Source organism: Lissotriton vulgaris, chromosome 6 (assembly GCF_964263255.1).
Source record: "Lissotriton vulgaris chromosome 6, aLisVul1.2, whole genome shotgun sequence".
In the NCBI taxonomy this organism is placed as follows: Eukaryota; Metazoa; Chordata; class Amphibia; order Caudata; family Salamandridae; genus Lissotriton; species Lissotriton vulgaris.
The window spans coordinates 1,411,180,104-1,411,200,799 of NC_141694.1; the positions used below are offsets into that span (position 1 = coordinate 1,411,180,104).

Consider the following 20,696-nt stretch of genomic DNA (forward strand, 5'->3'; position numbering starts at 1 on the left):
TTCCAGGGAAAACTCTGCACTGGTGGGGACCACAGAACGTCCCGCCCCTTTAAACTCATTTCAGAATAAGCCTCACTGCTTCCGGGTCACCTGAAGAAATTCCTACCCAGTCAGTGCTTTTCAAATGCCGGCTCCTTTGAAATGCGAGCGCAGGCTCAGAAAAGAAACTACAGTTTAATTACCAGCAGGTTTGGTAACAGAACAGACACCCCTACACTCGGTTTAGGTCAAATACTGCAGACAAACGGACGGATGTAGAAGCACTGGGGGCCGACAAACGGGAGACACATATGCAACTTCAAAGCAAGTTAAAACAAGCACTGGCATAGTCAATGGCCATGTCCTTGGCCAGCTTACACAATGGTTCTTTTTTATTTTTTTCTTGCAAGCATGTAGCACGAAAAGAAAACAGAACAAAAATACGCCACCACCTAAATCTGGCTGCCATATGCATGCATTCCATTTTTTTAAAATTTAAAAAACAGTCACTGATGTGGTCATTTCCTATTCGTGTATTTTTTACATAACAGCTTTGTCAGTTTGCGCCGTGCATTTTACGGTTATCATGTGTGTGTGAGGCAAGAATAAATCCCCACATAATAAAAATAACTCAAGTCACGCCCTGCTATTATGTTGCAATGTCACTTAAACACTTTATAAGTGCATCTTTACAAGGGAGACGGAAAATAAATCACCATCTGACTTTGCACCCGAAATGCAGACAGAATAAAAGGCCAGTATTTAGGATAAAATAAAAAAGTGCACATAGTACCAGGTTTGTTACTGAAGAAGAAAATATTTTTAGGTGGATGTGAACAATGAGCACTGGCTTTGCGCAGTCACTCAAGGCGAAAGGAGCCAATAAGTAAAGTTGGTTGATCCACTGCTCCATGCTGTATGGACGAAAGCAAAATGTGAATGACAATTAAATAGGCCAATGGTTGAATACGGCTCACCAAAAGCCCCTCTATGTATGTATATTATGTGTGATTTTTTTTATTTTTTATAAAGAAAACCAATAGTCTGGAGGGAAAGCTTCAGTTGTCTCAAAGGCCAAAAAATAAGTTTGGAAACTAGTTCAGCCAAACTATGTGTGTCAGATTAAAAAAACATGTTTCTATTAATGGGCAAAGGGCATCCAATTAAGGCATAAGAACACACAGGTGTACAATGTGGCACTCTGCCTTCACCACCAATCAGCACAAGACTAAAGGGCCTCCCATCTGGAAGAAGGGTTTCCACGCCCCAGAGCCATACTACAAGGTATTCTCACAAAACTTTTTTCTGGGTTATAGCTAAAAATGCCCCTTCAAGATCATTTTTAGAATTTAAATACCTGGCAGGGCAGGGATGTCCAATGTAGGTCAAAGAGGGTTGGAAGCATGTCAGATTTTCAAGATATCAACAGGCTAAAAGTACATTCCATAAATCTATACACAAACAATTTACACAGTCCATGGTTATACATTCCACAAATCTATACACAAACAATTTACACAGTCCATGGTTATCTTGTAAACATGAAATGGACCTGGCCATCCTAGACCTATTTCGGCAACCCTAGGCTAATGAGTTCCCTCATACAGGAATCAAATGGTTAGTCTAAAAACCGACAATCGAAAGGACGTGATAAAAAAGGATGATCAAACTATACAAATAACCATCAAGTTCTAAAACTAGTTTGTGTGAATTTAGAATATTTAAAACTCGTTTTGGCAACACGTCCTACTTCCATTTCTGGCATTTTTAAGAAAAGTAGGTCGTTTATGCCATACGTATATTTCTACCTGTAACTACAGGTTTCAGCGCTGGAGGAACCATCAGGGTCCTAAAATAAGTGTCACCCAATATCCTTTCTTGTGCCTAATGTTCATCTTAAATAGGACCCCATGACAAACGTGTGCACACGGGAGGAGTCCGCAGTGTTACACTTGTCACTGAGTCACCTCTGGCTCGATCAAGGGAGGAAATATTCTCATATACTTAAGAGGACACAAAACAATTGGAAGGAAAGGATAGTTAATGGCAATGGAAACAAGTATCAGATGCTACAGAGAGCTAAGCATGTGTGGTCAAAGTCCCAGTCGAAGCTAAAGGCTGGGTGTATTTTGCAAGGCATAACCATGGCGAGCCCACATAATGTTCTGCTTGGGTACGCTATACTGATCCTCAAGGTAGGTGTATGGAAAGAGGTGTTTCTAAGCCGATCGTGCATGTAACCGCCACATAAGTATGACCTACACAAAAGAGAATCACCTTCTGATTGGCCCTGCTCACTATAACTTCCAAAAGGGATAGGATTGACCTCCTTGCATTAACACGTTGAAGAAATGGTGCTGACCTCTAGAGACTACTGAACAGTGTCAAGACTTGCATTCCGAAGATTTGTAAGTAAGAGGTGTTGGTGGGGCGCTCGCTGGTGAAGAGCAATACTTCTGCTTGCTTTTTCTGGATTGAAAGCATCCAGTACCCTACTATCATTGAAACATTTTGAAGCCCTTTTATGACAATACAATGTCAGCCTATCGTAGCTGATATGACTCCTTCGATGAATTTAGCGACATATTCATTTTACGTTGATGAGTGTCAAAGTAACTCTGGGAACTTTGCACACTGTTGGCCCAAGTCATGGTCACCAGAGCCTACATTAGAATATCATGGTTTGAGTAGCTTTCTAAACTGTTAGGGGTTGTGGCTAGACCTCAGTAGTAGGATGTCCCACAATTAATGGCCTGTGATTTAGTATCAGCTCCTTCTTTCAAGGCGAGCTGTGCTCTCAGGATCTACATTTACACTTGAACTGTTAATAGAGTGGTGCTTGCAATCTCACTATTTAGGTCTCACCTGCCAAAAAGACAGCACAACCTGTCTGTTTGAGAAAGATCTATTGTAGGCATACAAAGGGTTTGAAGCCAGCCCATTGCTTAACATTGGTTGGCATCATTGTCAACGTCAAGTGCTTCCCTCTTACGCAATGGCTTACCTTATCCATCTTGTGTCTGACCTTCCCCTGTAGCATATCCTGTTTACTCGTGTCCTTCCTCTGCCCACTTTTAGGAAACTACTTTTTTCTTTTCGCTTAACCACTTCACAACAGAGCATACGTTCTCCAGCTGTCTCCCTTCTGTGCTTCTCTCCCCAACCTGTACTTAGTTTCCCTCTCCCAACCGTGTGCTTCTCTCCTCCACTTTGTGCTCTTGCTCATGTACTTTACCCAACCCTTCCGGCTCCATCTTGTTGTCGCTCGCCCATGTTCTTTTCCCATATCCTTAGTGTTGCTTCCTCCCACCCAAGTCCCATCACAGATGGGGTACAGCATAGCTAAAAACCATTGTCAAAGCCAATTAGTCCCAAAGGCGAGACCTACTAGCTTTGCCGATGATTGTTTTAATACAGAATTTAAGAATGTAAGAATTTGTGAACAAGACAAATTGTTGCAACATGCAGATTACAGAGTAGTTGCACTGCCCAAGGTCACGATCAAAGGTGATATTTTGTAGGCTCTAAGATTGTGCGATGCCACATTTAGCGTACAGGAACATGCACATGTTCACCATAGCTTGAACACCGAGTGATCAGCGCTACAGTCCTCGTTATTGCGAAAGCTGTGGAATGATAGCATCAGAGGATCTTTGCAACTTTACTGGAAATATCCACTTGGCTGTGAAAACTGGAGGCTCAGCTAAAATGAGTCTGGGCTTCAAGGGCAAGTATAGCACACAAACATTTGGGAAATCCATCGCTAGTACAAACCGCAAACTGAAAGTGTGCCTTGACTTAAGGGAACAAAGCACTAAATACAATGTGCATACCATACGCCTATGCCTAATGCCAGCGAATGTACCACAAAACAAACCACTCAGATGACCTGCTTTGCCTTTCCACTGTAAACTTGCAGTGAGCTAAAAACAATAGGTAGCAATCCTCAGCATTGCTTTTCTGAGCAGAGAGGCAAAATATCTGAAAACATGAACTTGACCTCAAATCATGAGTTCATCTGCATGAGTATCACAGGACTTTGTGTTTGATACACAACAATTAAAAGTTGTAAGTTCTATAGCACTTGTTTCTTCGTGTTAACATCATCAAGAAAGTTATTCATCTCTTGGCCGCCAATCATAAGAAAACTGTCCTCCAATCATTAAAGTTATGAAGGCTAGACTGCTGTATTTCTCTCTTTCTCACCTTGCCTACATCCCTCACAGCTAGATACCAACGCATCCACCACACCTCATTCCTAGGCTGAACAAGAGAACTCAATTGTCTTCTAATTTGGCCTCTCTTCATTGGCTGACCATTTGTACATGGTGCCTATTCAATGCGCTCTGCCTTTGTTCTAAAGACTCTATGGGTTGTCTCTGCTCTGTTTAAGCTAGCTGTTTCTGCGGAAGGCCCCAGCAGGTAGTTACGTTTAGCCAATGCCAATCTTGTTACTGTTCCTCATTGTCACAGATCTCTTCTAGGGCTCATGGCCAGCACCGGCACCTCCCTTGCTCCGGTCCAGAGATCCAACTTCAAACTGATCAGTCTCAGGAAACAGTAGAAAACCTTTCATCTCCTACAAATTAGCTCTGTATTTGTTCTCCTCGTTAGCACCTGTTCTTGAGGGCCAGGATACTGAACAACACGCTATTAGTGCACTCTACAGAGTAAACTTTAAATAAAAAATAAAAATCTGACCTCAGACGTTGTTGCAAGAAAACATTTCCACTCATTTAACATGACAGAGAGCTTCAAGGGTAGGTACTCTCCTATCACAGGGAATAGGAAGCTTTGAAGAAAGTGGATGGTAGAAACAATGACTCTGGGTGACAGGCTTGAAAAGAGGACAGAGGAACATGAGTGCAGGGCTTAGCGATAGCCTACTGAACAGGCTGTCTCAAGGCCCGGGGAATATGAAGACTTGGGGGGGCGGGCACGGGCGAGTGTTATGGGAGGACAGAGAAGACAAGGACACAGGTAAAAGAGACACAGGTGAAGGGAGTGGCAAGCAAGGCTCTCACACCAAGTGACATTAGCCTGGGAAGTTCTTGTCGCATTGATTGAAATGCAATATCCTTGAGAACCACACAAACAGGACAAGAGAAGGACAGACCTGTACCACCTTCAGGGAATCAAGAATCTGTGGCAACTGACCACCACATACTCAACTCTCAGCATACGAGATACTGCATCTGCACACTCTTCGGCCAGCAGAACCTGGACGTCTGTTCCCTTTCAGCAAACCCTTCCGCCTCATAAATTCACACCCATAGGAATCATTCTGCTCCCAAGACCGAAAGAACCAAGGGGCCAATGAACTAGCGAAGTTGATGCTATTTACAAACTGCTTAATGCAGAATAAAGCTTTGTGGGTCATTTGCTTTTTAGTGCTTTACAAAAACACCTCATTCATTCTGTCATCCAGTTGACGCATCTTCTTGTACTTCGCGCCTCCATAGTCACTGGCTAATATTAATTTTCAACTGTGATCTTTCTGCAATAAAGGTGTACATGTTGTGGTTTTCTCAAAAGAAGTTCTAACCTATTCCTGTCAAAGTAAAGCATCAAACCAACAAAGGGCAAAGTAGATGTGGGATAAAGTCAGCATAGGTATTTTAGGAGGATGGCCTAGTGAATATTGTGGCATAGAATAATAGTGGGTGACCTGAAAGAGGCTAAACAACTTTACCAGACCATGGGGGGCAGCAAGAATGCTGGGATGCAGGGGGCTAAGTGTGGCCAGCATGAACTCGAGCATCAACACTGGAATGGACTCACCCTTACCAGTTCTCTAGATCACATGTTCGGTAGGAAACAGGTGCGTTTTAAATGATAATTCAGAAATGGGCCCAACAACCTAAACACGGAGATAGTTGGTGATATGTCTTATTATTCATGGCATTTGATATTGAAGGCAACCATTGCTACAAAGAGCAAGGCAGCCATTCAAGAGACGCTAGCAAAAGCAGCATCTCATCTGAGATGCTGTGCATAGAGCAGAATTTGGTTCGTAGGGCACCCCTGAAACTAGATCAGCAAAACCAGGAAGTGATGAGGATGGACAAGGGGTGCAGCCAATTTGGACAGTGCTAAAAAAACATACTATTTAGTCTGCTTTTACACAACACAGCTTTACAAACAGGTACAACAGCCCTAGTCTCAGGGGCAGGAAATGATTCACCAAACATCACAAGGTATTTTTAGACATGTGCGGAAGCAGGGATTAGCACCCAGTTCTACAGGTTCCCAGCCTCATCCATCCCAAAAGGAAAATCCAGTTTTGCAAGAATAGTCAAATTCTTAAATAAATAAACACAATACAAGATGCTGTTATTTTAAGCCAAGGATGGCGGAAGTTTAGCGTCAAAGAGGATAAAAAATGTATTCTTACCCAGAAAGGGTAAGGTCTCTTTTGGACAAACTCCAACTGAACTGGGTTAGGGGAAGAACAGCAAACACATTCAAGCAGGTCTGCGACAAGCACAGAGCATGAAAAGCACTGGGTAAGCAGATGGATGTTTTGTAAGTTTTATTTTTCTTAAACAAATTCTGTCTGTCAAACACTACTTAAGGGCAAGCAAACACCCAGGGAAAGAGTGACACCCGAGTGCCTCTCTTAGCCATCCCCCCTCCTCTTCGGCAAACACGTTTAGTTGCCAACCATAGCAATTTAGCAAAGAATGTCAACAACTGCAGCAGCTCAGAACCCAAAATTAACAACTATGAACAGGCAAGAATGCCACCTGGCACAGCCTGTGCGGCTGGTGCCAGGAGAGGCATAGCTGGCGAGGTAACTTGCTAATCCGGGCACCTACACCCATTTAATCACTTCAGATAACTAGACAGAATCAGAATAAAACAGTGACTCAAACAAGCACATCAAAAATGACACCCTTGGATATGCAGCAAGCAATGACCACCCCTGTAGCTGCCAGAACACCAGATTGCCCAGAACCATCTCAGAAAGTCTAAAAGGGTTTTTTCCAGCGGGGTCACTCACAAATGCTAACACCTCGTGGCTAATTCACAGAAAGTTATTGTTAGATTACATCCCTGGCCTCTCACTTCTCCAAAAATTATTCAGTTTTTATATGACTACAGTGTTGCTGATAAACTGAGTTCCCAAATATTGGGTAAAGTCAATACTGGCCTCAGGGCGGTACTTGCTGATTTGCTCTGAGACGACCGCCCCAGTAAGGGGTGGCAGATTCAAAATGCTGGTATTAATTGCTGCATGTTGTGCTTTGAAGTAAATCTGTTTGAGAGGTCCCCAGATTCACCAGGATTCACTACTGCCCTCCCACGGTGGGTCTACAGCAGAGAATAGCATCAGATAATGTATGTTCCACTTTGATCCAGCATCTGGGAAAGCCCTTTACATCCCTCCCTTACCAAGGATGTCCACAGCTCTCCTGGGAATAGAGAATATTTGGTGTAGGAAGGGACCGGGCCTATTATTGCTGGGAAGGCTAAGAAACCCAAGGCCAACTGCCTCTATTGACAGTACAGGCAGCCTACGTATGTGGGTAGCTTGGTGTATCAAATTCTAGCCACAGGGAGCCAGACATCATGGTCTTCGATCGGTCTAGTGCTCTGGAGACCATTTCTGAATGTAGAAATCTTTGCCACGTCACTCATTGTCGCCCTATGTTAGGATCTTTCCTAGTCAGCCTCACTTGCGCTTGTTCCGGATAACTTCCATATGTTTGGTCTTTAATTTTGAAAAGCAACAGCCTACTAACAAGCCTTGGTGGTGCAATGCACCGTAACAACGTTTAACCTCAGAGAATTGCGTCTTTTATGTGAAAATACTTTCTTCTGGCACACAATCCCAAAACAGACACAAAACTGCAACAACAATAAAACTTGAGACTCCACTACTTTACAGGTTCTTAAGATACACTGCAAATAACATTTAGAATTTAAGTTGCCTAAGCTGTCATTAAAGAGTCCTGTGAAAGTGCTTGTCCTCTGTTGTGGGTTGGAGACGTGTAGAATCACTCACTCAATCTCTTATCCAAGACTCTAAGACACAGTGAAAGGTTACAAGAATAGGTATTACGGAAATGACAATACACCAATCTACCTCAAGTTGGGAGAAGAATCGGGGGCCACCATCATGTGGTCAACAGTCTGTACTACTAGTATTCTGTACACATCTGACAGTCTGCGTGCCGGTGTGGTCCTTCTAAATGTATACTGGTTCTTCTGCAAAGTGCTTGAGCTGGCCATCACAAGGACAGCCGACCACACAAACCACAGCATTCTTGATAAATTGTGTAGCCGCACTGTTCAGACGTGCCAATACTGCCCTTTAAAATACAGATGTGAAGTGTCACTACTCTCAAAGTTAAAACATTACAACCCTTTGGGGACTTGCCAGTGATGTGCCATTAAACACATGACAGTGCTGTTAAGCACTGCCTCCACAGTGGAGAAGTGTGGCTCACTGGTTAGAGGAGGCAGACCTGGAAGCAGAGGTCAGCCCGGGACCAGGGTTCAATTCCCAGCTCGACGGGTCTTGAGTCTGAAAATGTCCACAGACTCGACAATTCTCGCTCCGGTGCCTACTCGACTCATGGGTTCACACTCTGCGACTCTGGGCAATAGCTTGCTTAATCTCCACAACGGCCCCTCGCGGTGGGATGCCTGGCTTTCACCTTGTGGATACCCTGCCAGGGTTATCTCACAGGGGAATACCAGGACGGGTTTCCTAAGCAAGCGCTTAGATACCGGGTCGGTGATTTACGCTATATAAATACATGTACATTTACATTTACAGTCAAGAAAGTAGATTAACACTCAATCAACCCTTCTATGGGGCAGCAGCCAGAATAAGGACCTGGGGGCCTGGTGTACCAAACGGTTTTACCCATTCTGTGTCTATAGGGAAATATGTCGATGCACACGGCTGCTTATACATAAGGATACTCATTCTTCTGCATAGCACCCAAAACATGGCGACCTCCCTCAGCACATCAGAGCCTACTCCCCACTTCTTGAGTTCCGCAAGCGGCTGAAGACCTGGCTCTTGGAGTAACTCTGTGGGGACTACACACCTGCTCAAGCGCCTGGATACCCTCACGGGTGATTAGTGCGCTACACAAATCATCATAACACAAGATAACATAACATCCCTTTGGAACCAAGAATGACCCATGATACAAAGTGTGGTAAATGAAAGATGCAGAGTCCACTTGAGGACACCCTGGCATTCTATGATGTCATAGATAACATAGTACAGTCTAGCCAGAGAAGAACAGTGGAGAGGACATTTACTACACAAAGCCTTCATAACAAGTGTGCAAGGAAACAGTTTAATGATAAAAGGCCTCCTTAGCAAAGCAAGCGGCTAACTATTCCAGGTATGTGATTTACATAACGTTGTCCTCTGCTGCACCCCCTTTCCACCTTTCTTGGCTACATCTATGAGCACTAAACGACAGGAAAAGGCTAAATTATAGACCTACTTATGCAACAAGGAAAGGTAAATTATGCAACATAATTCACCTAATTTTGTGACAATATTGCTTCACAATGTTGTCATTTTTACATGTTAATAATGTAGGGGCAAAAGTTTAACCTCGTTAGTATCAATTTAATCATTAAATAGCACATTCATGTGGCAGTGCTTTTAGTAACTTTTTTGTTACAATCTGTAAATTATGCAGCAAATGACGGAATAAGTGGCATCATATAAATGCAGTGGTATTGATCCGACTATCACGCTACTATACACTGCGCCAAGAGTCAGACAAGAGCATCTCTCTGGTCGCTAGGCACTACACCAAAAGGCTTCACACACAGCATCATAACATATACAACACTATGCCAACCACGTATTCTACCACGGTGTAACTTGACCCGTCCGAAAACGTGCTTCGCCACCCCACTTAGGGGGATGTACATTTAAATATAAACGTATACGAGACGCTACAACTGCCATGTATATTTTACTGTCCCTTTACAAAGCGCTATAACGTCTTACTCAAAGCGCTATAACGTCTCACTGATGTGATCCGAACTATGCAAAATGTGAAGAAGAAAAAAAAGTGTCACTAGAAGTATGTCTGAATACTACAAGTAGTTCTGAGTCTCAACACGTGTTTCTACATTTGGAGGTTTACACACACAAAGATAACTTGCCGACTTTGAACAAGGCACAAAAGCGCATGACTTACGGACGGGCACCTTCCGGTGGTCCAGGCGGCGGGTGCTGTGCACCAGGGCCTCGAGGCGGCGCTCCAGACGGGCCCCCCGCAGGCACACCGCGCCCGCCTCCGCCTCTAGCTCCTCGAAGATGCTGCCAGCCTGACGGGAGAGCTCGGACAGCTGCCGCAGGACCAGCAGCAGGGCTCGGGCGCTCACCTCCTGCAGCGAGCCCACCGGCACCCCGGGCCCCGCCGGGCTGCGGCCACCGGGCCCCACGGCCCGCTTGTGGAAAGGCATCCCGGCGGCAGGCTCCCCAGAAACCCTTCAGGGGCCACAGCGCATCCCCATGTGGGAGAACCAGAACAAATCCGAAATAAAATCCCACTCCTTCCAGGTGTCCTTTGTGGCTCTTCGGAGGCCCGGTGGTTTCCTGCTGGATTGTTCCCCTCTCAGGCAGGAAGCAGAAACCAAGGCTTGTTGTCACTTCGCATGTGTTTTGTGCTGCGGCTGGAAACCGATGCTTTTTATGCAATATAAATTATCCTTGTTAAAAAAAAGATTTTTATTTAAAAAAATCTCTGTTTAAAAGACACAGGGGCCAACCCCACACGCAGGAAAGAGCACAGTTTTCCGGGCAGTGCGCATGGAAGCAGTGTCTGGGCTAAGTTGGAAGTTGCTGACAGCACTCCAGTGCCGAGCGAGCTCCGCTGCTGCTACCTTGTGTGTTCAAATTCAAACAGGAAAGCGAAAGCCTGCCTCCTCGCTCTCCTCCCCACCCCCTGGCCATAGGAGCACAGCCCAGACAGCCCTCTCGCCAAAAAAACAACCGAAAGAACAACAGTAAGCCACTCCGCACACACACACACACTGCCTCTGAAGGGGGGAGGGGTGGAGAGCTGACAGCCACACTGGGAAAAACTTGGGAACAGAAAGAAAGACAAACACACTGTAGCCCAAACACCTGCGGATGCCAGGGGCTGCCCTCCCGGCCCGCCGGGGGAGGGGGGCAACGCACAAGTAATGATTTAAATGAAATGCGCGAAATGTGCTTGCGTCGCCACCTACCTGCCACATCTGGGAACTGGAACCTGTCCAGGATCACAAGTCCCAGCAGCGCAGGGGAAACCTGTCCTGGAGCAGAAACGCCCCTCAAACAGCTGCAGCAGCCAGGATTTGCTCACCCGGAGACGAGATGAAAGGAGAAAAAAAGTAAATTTGCAAATCTGTGGAATTTGGTCCTGGAATGTTTTAGTGGCAGACTGCCCCAAAACGGAGAATACCTGTGGTCGGGTTTTCTTTAATGAATTTTATTTGTGTGTATTACCGATTTACTGTGGGAGTCACGATTTATATTTTTAATTCTTAAACAGCGCTGTTAGCAAAGCTGCATGAGTAATGCGATTCTTTGCTCGCGGCGCTTTTGGCAGAATTGTGATTTGCCGCATAATCCATCATCTGGTGCATAATTTGAAGATTTTATCAAGAAAATCGTTTCTAGCGCAAACGGATCAAAAGTTACTAAAAACGCAGCGAGATGTGTTGTTGCAAAGTGGAAGGCCCTTCGTTAGGTTGACTAGTCACTTTTCAGTATCTTATTGCTTTATTTGAATGGTACTAATGAGGTGAAACCTTTGCTAAAATAGCGTTAACAGTGGTAAAAAAAGACACAATAATGAAGTAATACTGTAAAAAAAACACGCCGAATTACTCTGCATAATTTGGTCTTTCTTGCCACATAATTTGGTCCTCGCCTGCAGCATTATTCAAGTAGCCTTGGCCTTCAGCCGTGCTTCTTTCCCTGTTTCAGGACTTCAGGAGTCAGTAGTGCTGTAGTCGCAGGACTCGAGTTGGGGGTACACGCAGGTACACGGCGTCCCCCCACTTTTTTCACAGGGTGGACGCCGTCCCCCCTGCCAAGAAGCTGGGCCTCACAGAAATATGCTGAACGTGTCTCGGTGTAATTTTCAGACACTGGGACACGTTCAGCACGTGACGTCATGAGGTCATTTGCATATTGTCAGTCCTCCACTTCTTTTTATAGGACTTATGCCCTGTGTAGCCGTATATTGGGGGTGATACCACAAAGATGTAATTAGCGTTATTACCTCCAGATTGGCCATGATACATAAGTATACACAGCAAGCTCATGATAGAGCAAAACAGCAGCAATTTTATTTGACTCATTTCCTAATAGGTGTTGTTCAGTGGCGGCTGCAGGGGCATTAAAGTGGTGGCCAGCTCGGGGGGAAAAGAATAAAAAATACTTACCTACCATCGGCAGTGTTGGTGCTCTTCTGGACTCTGCTCTTTGACTCTCAGCATGCTGCAGGCTCCCCTATGCCAATCCAGATGATGGTCTCATGCTGGTATTACCCAGCATGAAAGCAGCGCCTTGATTGGTGTGAGCTCCCTAGTTAGGCGCTCACTAAGGGACTACGACCATGTGCTTGTTCTCCACCCGGCTGTACGGCACATCTCGAGTGGAGAGATCGAAGAGCGCATAACGGTTTGGCCAGCAAAATCGGCCAAACCGTCATGCCCACTTGAAGCAGCCACCACTTTTTTTTTCTTTTTTTCCCAGAGTTTTAAATAGCGCAAACTTGACCCAAAGGTATCGGGTGTCAGAGTGCTTTACATGTACACCAGTTGCGTTACACAAGGACACATTCATTTTTGTTAGGCATGGGTAGATTAACTGATTTGCCCAGAATCACAGGATGCTGAGCATCCTTGCAGAGACTCGGAACCGGGTCCCCAGAATTGAGATTGACTGCCCCAGCCATTAGGCTACATCCTCTCTGCCTCCTTCCTGCAGCTGTGTCGTGTCAGAATGGACGGCCCGTCCCGCCCCCGGCTTGGCCGCAGGACGTGAGTCAGGAAATATAAAATGATAATAACATTTGTTATTATCATTTTATTTTTCACTGCTGAAGAGCAGTGAGGCGATGCTCCTCCGCCTTAGCCGTGGAGCCGCAGCTGATTGATGTTAAAATATTAACAAATAAGATTTTCTCTCATTTTTAGGTCTGGCGCAGACAAAAAAACATTTTGTCAGCACATTAAGACCCCCTTCAGCCATTGCTTGCTTGTCGCATCTTTCACTTTTTACATCAGCACAGAGAAGTATTTTGCAGTGATTGATTTTTCATTGGTGATTTTGTGTAGGTAGCTGGTTGAAAAGGAGTTTGTTTCAGAATTGAGCTCCATTGAATGCTCGGATTCCTTACCAGTAATCGTCATTACCACGAGTTGTAGTCTTCCTCATCAGTCTTTACTAATGAGGCTCTTGCCTTAAAAGTAGGCTATAAAAACTCAGAAATTAAAATAACTTTGGGCTGAGATAGAGGTTTAGAGCCCCACCTCCCCAATACACTTATACACAAGGGACTAACCCTCTGATGAATCCTGATATATCAAAGAATTTAAATATAACTCGTATAAAGAACTAGAGAGGGAGTGTACGTACGACTGTGGCGAGGAGGACTACGACCTGGAGTAATGAAGATTACCGGTAAGTAATATGAGCATTAACTCCTCATCTGTCTTCCTCTTCCCAGCACTTACTAATGAGGATGTACCCAAGCTATCCTCTTTTTCTACAGTCCTTAAAATAATAAAATATCAACTTTAAACATAAGGTTGCAACACCCAGTGCTCAATTTTCACCTAATACTCAATTCAAAACTGTAGAAAATACCCCTGAATCACACACAGTAAACTTAGATTCTCCCAATTGAAGTCTATAATGGAATTCAAACATTTTTGAGATAGGACAAACAGCATCATTACACATATCTTTAAGGGACACTCTATGTATTCTGCATAGGAGGAAGAAATCCCTCTTGTTGATTTTCCCTTAATGGAATCCTGAAGGGTTGGACAGTTGAAGTCATAGGCATCACGTATTGTCTGCTTAACCCATCTACTCATGGTAGAGGCGTTTGGATGAAGACCTTTGTTCGGGATGCCGAAAGTCACAAATAGGAATTGAACTCTTCTAAACTGTGAAGAGCGAGTGGAGAAAGGGAAAACTGATAATACAATATCCTCATTTAAATGAAAAGAAGAAGGCACCTGCGGAAGAAAAGTTGGATCAGTTTCTAATACAACCTTATCGGTAACCAAATTAAAGTATGGTTTGTCCACTAAAAAAGCTCTAATGTGTCCTAACCGCCTCATAGCTGTGTGAGGAGGGAGAGGTGTGGCGCAGCAGCCAGAGAGGTGGACTCTGGAGCGTGGGGCTCATGGTTCGGTGCCGGAGGCAGGACAGCTCAGCACCGACGGCATCCATCGCATTGAAACCTTAAAGGGTGATATGTACGTACTTTACAAATGTGGATTATTAGTATAGATGTAAGAGCGACTAGGAAAAATACTTTAAACATTAGGTATTTAAAAAAAAAATAGATTGCAATGGTTCAAAAGCATAGCCCTGCAGAGCTGTAAGAGCAAATGGCATATCTCACCCAGGAATGGCTAAATAAATATCAGGCCTTCTGCTAGTAAAAAAACCTCTAAGTAATCTATTCACTAGATTCTCTGTTTCTAAAACATCCTTATTTCTGAAGGCTTTAGTAGCATTCCGCTGACCGCGTGAAGTAGAAACAGCTAAATCAAAATAAAAAAATCCCTTAAAAAATCTAAAATTAGTGTAGGGGGACACAAGACAACTGTTGTCCCTTTTTCACTGCACCATTTCTCAAAATGTCTTCAATTTCAAGAATAATTTTTTAAGGCTGAAAGTCCTTCTAGACATTTGGATTGAGCAGGCGACCTCTTCAGAACAACCTAAATCAGTTAACCTATTCTTCTCAACTTCCAGACCACTAGTTCGAGTCTCACAGAGGCTATGGATTGGTTGGAAGAAGTCAAGGATCTTCCACTGCTAACCTGAGGAGGAAACCAAGGCCAATATGGTGAGGTAACTAGGATCCGAGCCCTTCCCTAAACACCTCCCTGAGAACCCTAGAGAGTAAAGATATTGGAGGGAAGACATAAATCAGGGGTTTCGGGCAGTTAACTGATAAAGCATCCTGAGCCGAGGCCTTCTGGGAAGAACACAGAGAGCAGAATCTGGGGAGCAACAAATTCTGTTCCATCGCAAACATATCTATCCAGGGAATACCTAATCTCTGGATCATCTGCTGGAAAGTCCCAGGTGTATACTCATTGTGGCTGATAAAGGAAAAATTCTGCTCAACTGGTTCACAAGCTTATTCTTCTTAACCGGAAGATGAATTGCTTCTAGAGAGAGGAGACTGGACTCAGCCCAGTTCCCTATCTCCTGAGCTAGGACTGCACGGCACCAGAATCTTATCCCCCCTTGATGATTTGCCTTTGCTGCCTGATTTTCCGTTCTTATCCTGACTGCCTGGTACTGAATGAACTGAAGGAAAGCTCGGATGGCATTGAAAATGGCTGATTGTTCCCTTAAATTTGTCGATTTTTGCATTTTCCCATGGGATCAGAGGCCCTGTGCTGAGTGACTGTCCATCGCAGCACCTCAACCTTTGAGGCTAGCATCTGTTGTGATAATCGTCAGATAAGGCACAATCAAAGAAGCTTGCTTGTTCAGACTTCTTGGAATAAACCACCAATTCAAGTCCCGTCTTATAGTTTGTGTCACTGGAATGCTCCTATCGTAGTCCTGAGACAAAAAATGTAAATGCCTTTACCGATGCTGAAACAGAGTCACAAGTGAAGGCGTGATCTCTTCCTGGTCTCCGAGCCATTCTCTAGCCAATGCAGACGAAGATTCCTCAGCTGTTACTAACAAACATGAAGGAGGTACCCTTTTAACTGGAAAAAGGGAGAGGGTGTATCGCACTACAACAAATAAAGAGCTCCCTTTTCCTGCTTTTATATCAAATGAGGCGCTGTGCCTCTGTACACTCTAAAGTGGAGTATTCAACAGTCTCATTCTAAACTATAAAGTCTGAAGTAGGTTACCAAAAGGAAATTTTCTATTTACAACCAATATTCGTTAAAACAGTTGTATTAACTTCAACATTCTTTGAGGATGAAGGAAAACTCTCACCTCCACTGTTACAAAAAGTTTTTATCCTATGCATTGTAGTGTCTAAGATGGCACCAGATGTGACTACTTGAATTTCAAAAGGAGTCCATGAAACTGGAAAACTAGACTGTGCCTTTGAAAAATTAGATACACTTATTAGAAGATAATCAAGGTAAGGGAACAAATTAATATTCTGATTATGCAAAATTTCAACTGGAGGAGTTTACACTTTTGTAAATACCCTAGGAGCTAAGGAAAGTCCAAAGGATTAAATGTGAAATGGATAATGCCTCCCCAAGACACAAACATTCAAATATCTTTGTAAGTGTTTATGAATAGGAACATGTTGATACAACGCAAGCAGATCTAAAGAGGCTAAACAAATTCCCTTGACAAATCAAAGGAAAAATCATTTGTAGAGTTACCATTTTGAAGGGTATGCTTTGGACATAAGAATTCAGCTCTTTGAGTTCCATGATGAGTCTGTAGTCCCCTGAAGGTTTCTTCACAATCATACAGCTGATAAGCAATTAGATCCCTTGATACATGTCTAGACCGTTTATGAGACATCTTGAGTAACACACGAATAAACGTGCACTAATCACATGGTAGAGTCATGAAAAATAATGTGAGAAAACGTAGCTACTGCATCGTAAAAACATTAAGATAAATTGTAGAATAGATGAAATCATGTACATTAAATAATATAGGTTCATATTTTATTAACCAGCTTTAGTTATTATTTCAACTTGTCTTAAAAAGTTAAAGTGATGTACTCACGTGTAATAAGATTCCTAACCATCCTTATTAAAATAATGATGTATGTGAAGAATTAAGGAAATTTAACATGATTTAGATAATTATACGTGTGATATGGTAGGGTTTCATTTTGAATTTCATCATTGCATAAGTGAAAATATGCACTGAAAGTGACAAGATAAAAAGTGGTGCTGCATTGTCATATTTAGTGTAATTATTCTGAAACCTTCAGGTTATGATCTTTTTGTATGTGCTAAAGTAAATCATTTGAAACTATATTCATATTTTATGATTCGAAATTATTTTACATGTTAGTACTTTGAAAATGAAGTAATATGCCATACTTATATGGGATCTGTGCAATCCAACAAATAACAATAAACTGAGTGCTAATATGCTGAAAGAATTTTAGAATATTGATTTTTTTCTATGAAATGTATATTTCTATTACTTTCTTTCTGCACATTTTAATTTGACTTTATTGTAGACCTGATTTATTCCCTATTCTGTACTGACTTACACTCATCAGAAAGTTTCATCAGGGTACAATGTGAAGCAAAAGTGTGTCTTACTAGAAGAGTTCTCACTCGCTTAAAGGACTATTTGCAACAAAGTCGATACTGTGGGAACGTTTGCCATGGAAAACTTTCCTCTTGAACTCGTTCATGTGCCTACTGCTAAAGGATCATTGTTTGGAAGTTTACGTACACTGGATGATCTGACAAAGTATGTGCCTTGTATCACCTCTTTCGATAATATGTTTCTTCTTTACGTCTCACGACAATCATCCAACATTAATTGACTAATGGATTGAGTGATCTGAAACAAGGTGACCAAGGAGGTGTCACCACGGGTGCTAGAGGATTATAATATACATTGATCTGAAGGAGAAGGGACACACAGAGGCAGATGCAGAGGATTTTGTGGACTTTGCAGAACTTACTTACTTTTCCTGACCAGACACTGCTTTTTGGAATTTTTGTGAACTCTACCTGCTTTCCTTTCAGACTGACGCATACGCAGTGTACGCCATTCACGGACTCTTCCTCGATGAGACACTGCACATGAGCTTTATGGCTCATGTTCTTGCTGAACTTTCCAGAGCTTTTTGTCACCTCATGGCCACCTAAACTAAGTACATTTATCAGCACTCCTTAGATACTAAATGCTCATTAATTATGTGCTACTCTTTGAATATCTTTGATTAATTTTACCTTAACTCGTTCCGTGCTAGTGACGGAACCACTCCGTCACGAGCGCACTGTGCTCATGATGGAGTGGTTTCGTCAGGCTCCGCCCACGAGGCACTGATTCCCTGCCTGTGCGGGTGAATTAGTGAGTGTGCGGAGCCGTGACGGAACCACTCCGTCATAAGCACAGTGCGCCTGTGGCTCGTGATGGAGTGGTTCCGTCACAAGCATGGTGGCGCCACGCGATCCTCCCTCCCCACCAGCGCTGCGGCGGAATTACCGCAGCGGCCAAGGGGTTAAATAAATCATAGACTCTGGTAAGTTTTGGCATGACTTGTCTCCTTAAGTTGATTGTGCATTCCAATTGATTTATTAATGACAGGGAAGGATCAGTATAGAGAGTTTTCTAACCATCAGGTACTAATGCTATTGTTTTGCATTGCCTTAACCGAACTATTGGTTTACATGATCTTAGTATGGCTACATTTCTTTAGAAGGTTTGGACTAACAGTGATGCTTTTTTACTTATATAGTTTGATATTGAGGGATATATATATATATCAGTATGCGCAAGCAATACAAGTTTGCGCGTGATAAAAAAGACTACGAAACGGGAAGGATTTTCACGTTCGCGCGCAAATTTGATAACGCAAAAAGACAAGCCGAGGCAGCTAAAAATGTGGTTCTCACAGCTGGTAATGATCAAAGATCGGAAGTATCGGAACCAGAATTGAGCTGCAACGAGTAGTTGTGAATCGGATGATGGAGCAACAGGTGGCACCAATCTAGGACAAGTACCCACTAAATACACGCCCTCTGAGGAACTGGGTTTTCTTGTGGAGGACAGACACAAAACACTGCGACCGCTCATTCGCCAACAGCGGAAACTAAACGAAGAACAGCAAACAAAAAGCGCAGTGCAAGGAGGAAACTCAGGAGGCAGAGGCTTTGTAAAGAGAGGCAGAGGGAAAGGGAAGAAATGGTAACAGCAGCAGTTAACTTGACCCCTAATAATTTAGTGGAGACTCAGGACTTGGGACCAACTGCAACCCCAATTAGAACAGAGGCACAGGATTCACAAGACAATACAGTTATTAATCTGTCCGATACCACCTTATCCAAAGCGGAAATGCAACTCCTCTCATTAGGGTTGTCTTACTGTCCAAAGAATTCTTTTAGCTATGTGCAGACACGCATAGATGTGTTCAAGTTCATTCGCAAACTAAAATTAAGGAAACATTTTAAAATGAATAATGCTCAGGCTCGAGCAACGAATATTTCAAATAACACCCAACCATCTAAAGTGTTTCAGATTGCTGATACGAAGGCTCTTAAAGTGGCGAATGAACTAGCGCGTGATGAAGAATTTGAACCAGGCACTACTCAGGAAAACTTTTCCAGGGTAGGGATTTCTATGAATCATCCACGTGTGACCACCTTTAAGCCTCCTTCCACTTTCTATCCAATAATGCCGAAAGACAATATTGATGCTTTTTGTGATATAGTAGTGGAAGATTTAAAAGGATTGCAGACCAACATCACGCGCAGAAAGAAAAGATTCAAATATATGGAAAGACAATACCACAAATTGATGAAAAAATTAAGGAGTGATTCTAATCTTATAATCAATAAGGCTGATAAGGGAGGTAATACTGTCATCTGGCCCGCAGCCTTTATATGGAGGAAGCAGAAAAACATTTGAGTGACACCGCCTGCTACAAAAAGGGTAGCTTTAATGACATCAAGAGCCTTAAAGAAAAGACCCACAAGGAATTAAATCAGTGGAGGCATCTTGGTTTATTGAGCAAACAGGAACATGCCTTTTTTAAGAATGATTTTCCAGTCACGCCTTTTTTCTATTTAATTCCGAAAATTCATAAACAATCATTTCCGGTCCCTGGGCGTCCTATCATCTCTGCCCAGGGGAGTCTGCTAGAACCTATTTCTAGATATGTGGACCAATTCTTGCATGAATTTGTGGAGAACTTGCCATCCTTCATCAAAGACACTGGCCATTTCCTGTCTAAGATCAAAGGTATCAAGTGGGAGAATGACTATGTACTCATCGCTTTAGACCAGTGGTCCCCAAACTTTTTTAGGCGGGGGCCACATCAACTTTTCTTTCTGTGATGAAGGGCCGGGGTCAGTCTTATAACAGGAAATGATATGGGACAAAAAGTGACAACCAATTTCATTGTGGAGATTACAATGACATTTTTTTGCAGCTGCCATTCGCTTGGCCTTGGCGCTACCTGTTGCAAAAAGTAAAAGTAATAATAGAAAGTCTTCGCGAGTTTATTTAAACTACCACAGATACTCCTTGATATAGATCGGATTCGCGAATAAAACCACAAGCTGATGATAATTTGTGTGGCAAACAGTGAAATAACAGTAATACAGAATAATTGTAATAAACAGGCTGACTTTAGGGTGGTCCTGGAAGCATGCAGGCCCTTCAGTAATGGCAGATAAAAAAACAAAAGCAGCCCATCAGCAGATGACATGCTGCAGTCTCATTTTGTATGTGACATCCCTGTTCAAGAAACATGTTGCCTATAAAAGAGCAATACTATACTGACATTTTTTCATATTCATAG

At 43.1% G+C, this 20,696-nt stretch overlaps 1 protein-coding gene across 4 annotated transcripts in view; it reads right to left on the reverse strand.

Moving 5' to 3' along the window:
• NHSL1 (NHS like 1) overlaps window positions 1-11,015 on the reverse strand; it is a 466,661-nt gene extending 455,646 nt beyond the window's left edge. For 3 of the 4 annotated variants that reach the window (XM_086927531.1, XM_086927530.1, XM_086927526.1), the window contains exon 1: window positions 10,164-10,564. In XM_086927531.1, coding sequence (XP_086783657.1) covers window positions 10,164-10,431 — 268 coding nt within the window. In that variant the 5' untranslated portion in view covers window positions 10,432-10,564. Of the gene's footprint in view, window positions 1-10,163 lie in introns of all 4 variants that reach the window. The other variant, XM_086927527.1, reaches the window with a different exon arrangement.
• Between the last annotated feature and the right edge of the window lie 9,681 nt (window positions 11,016-20,696).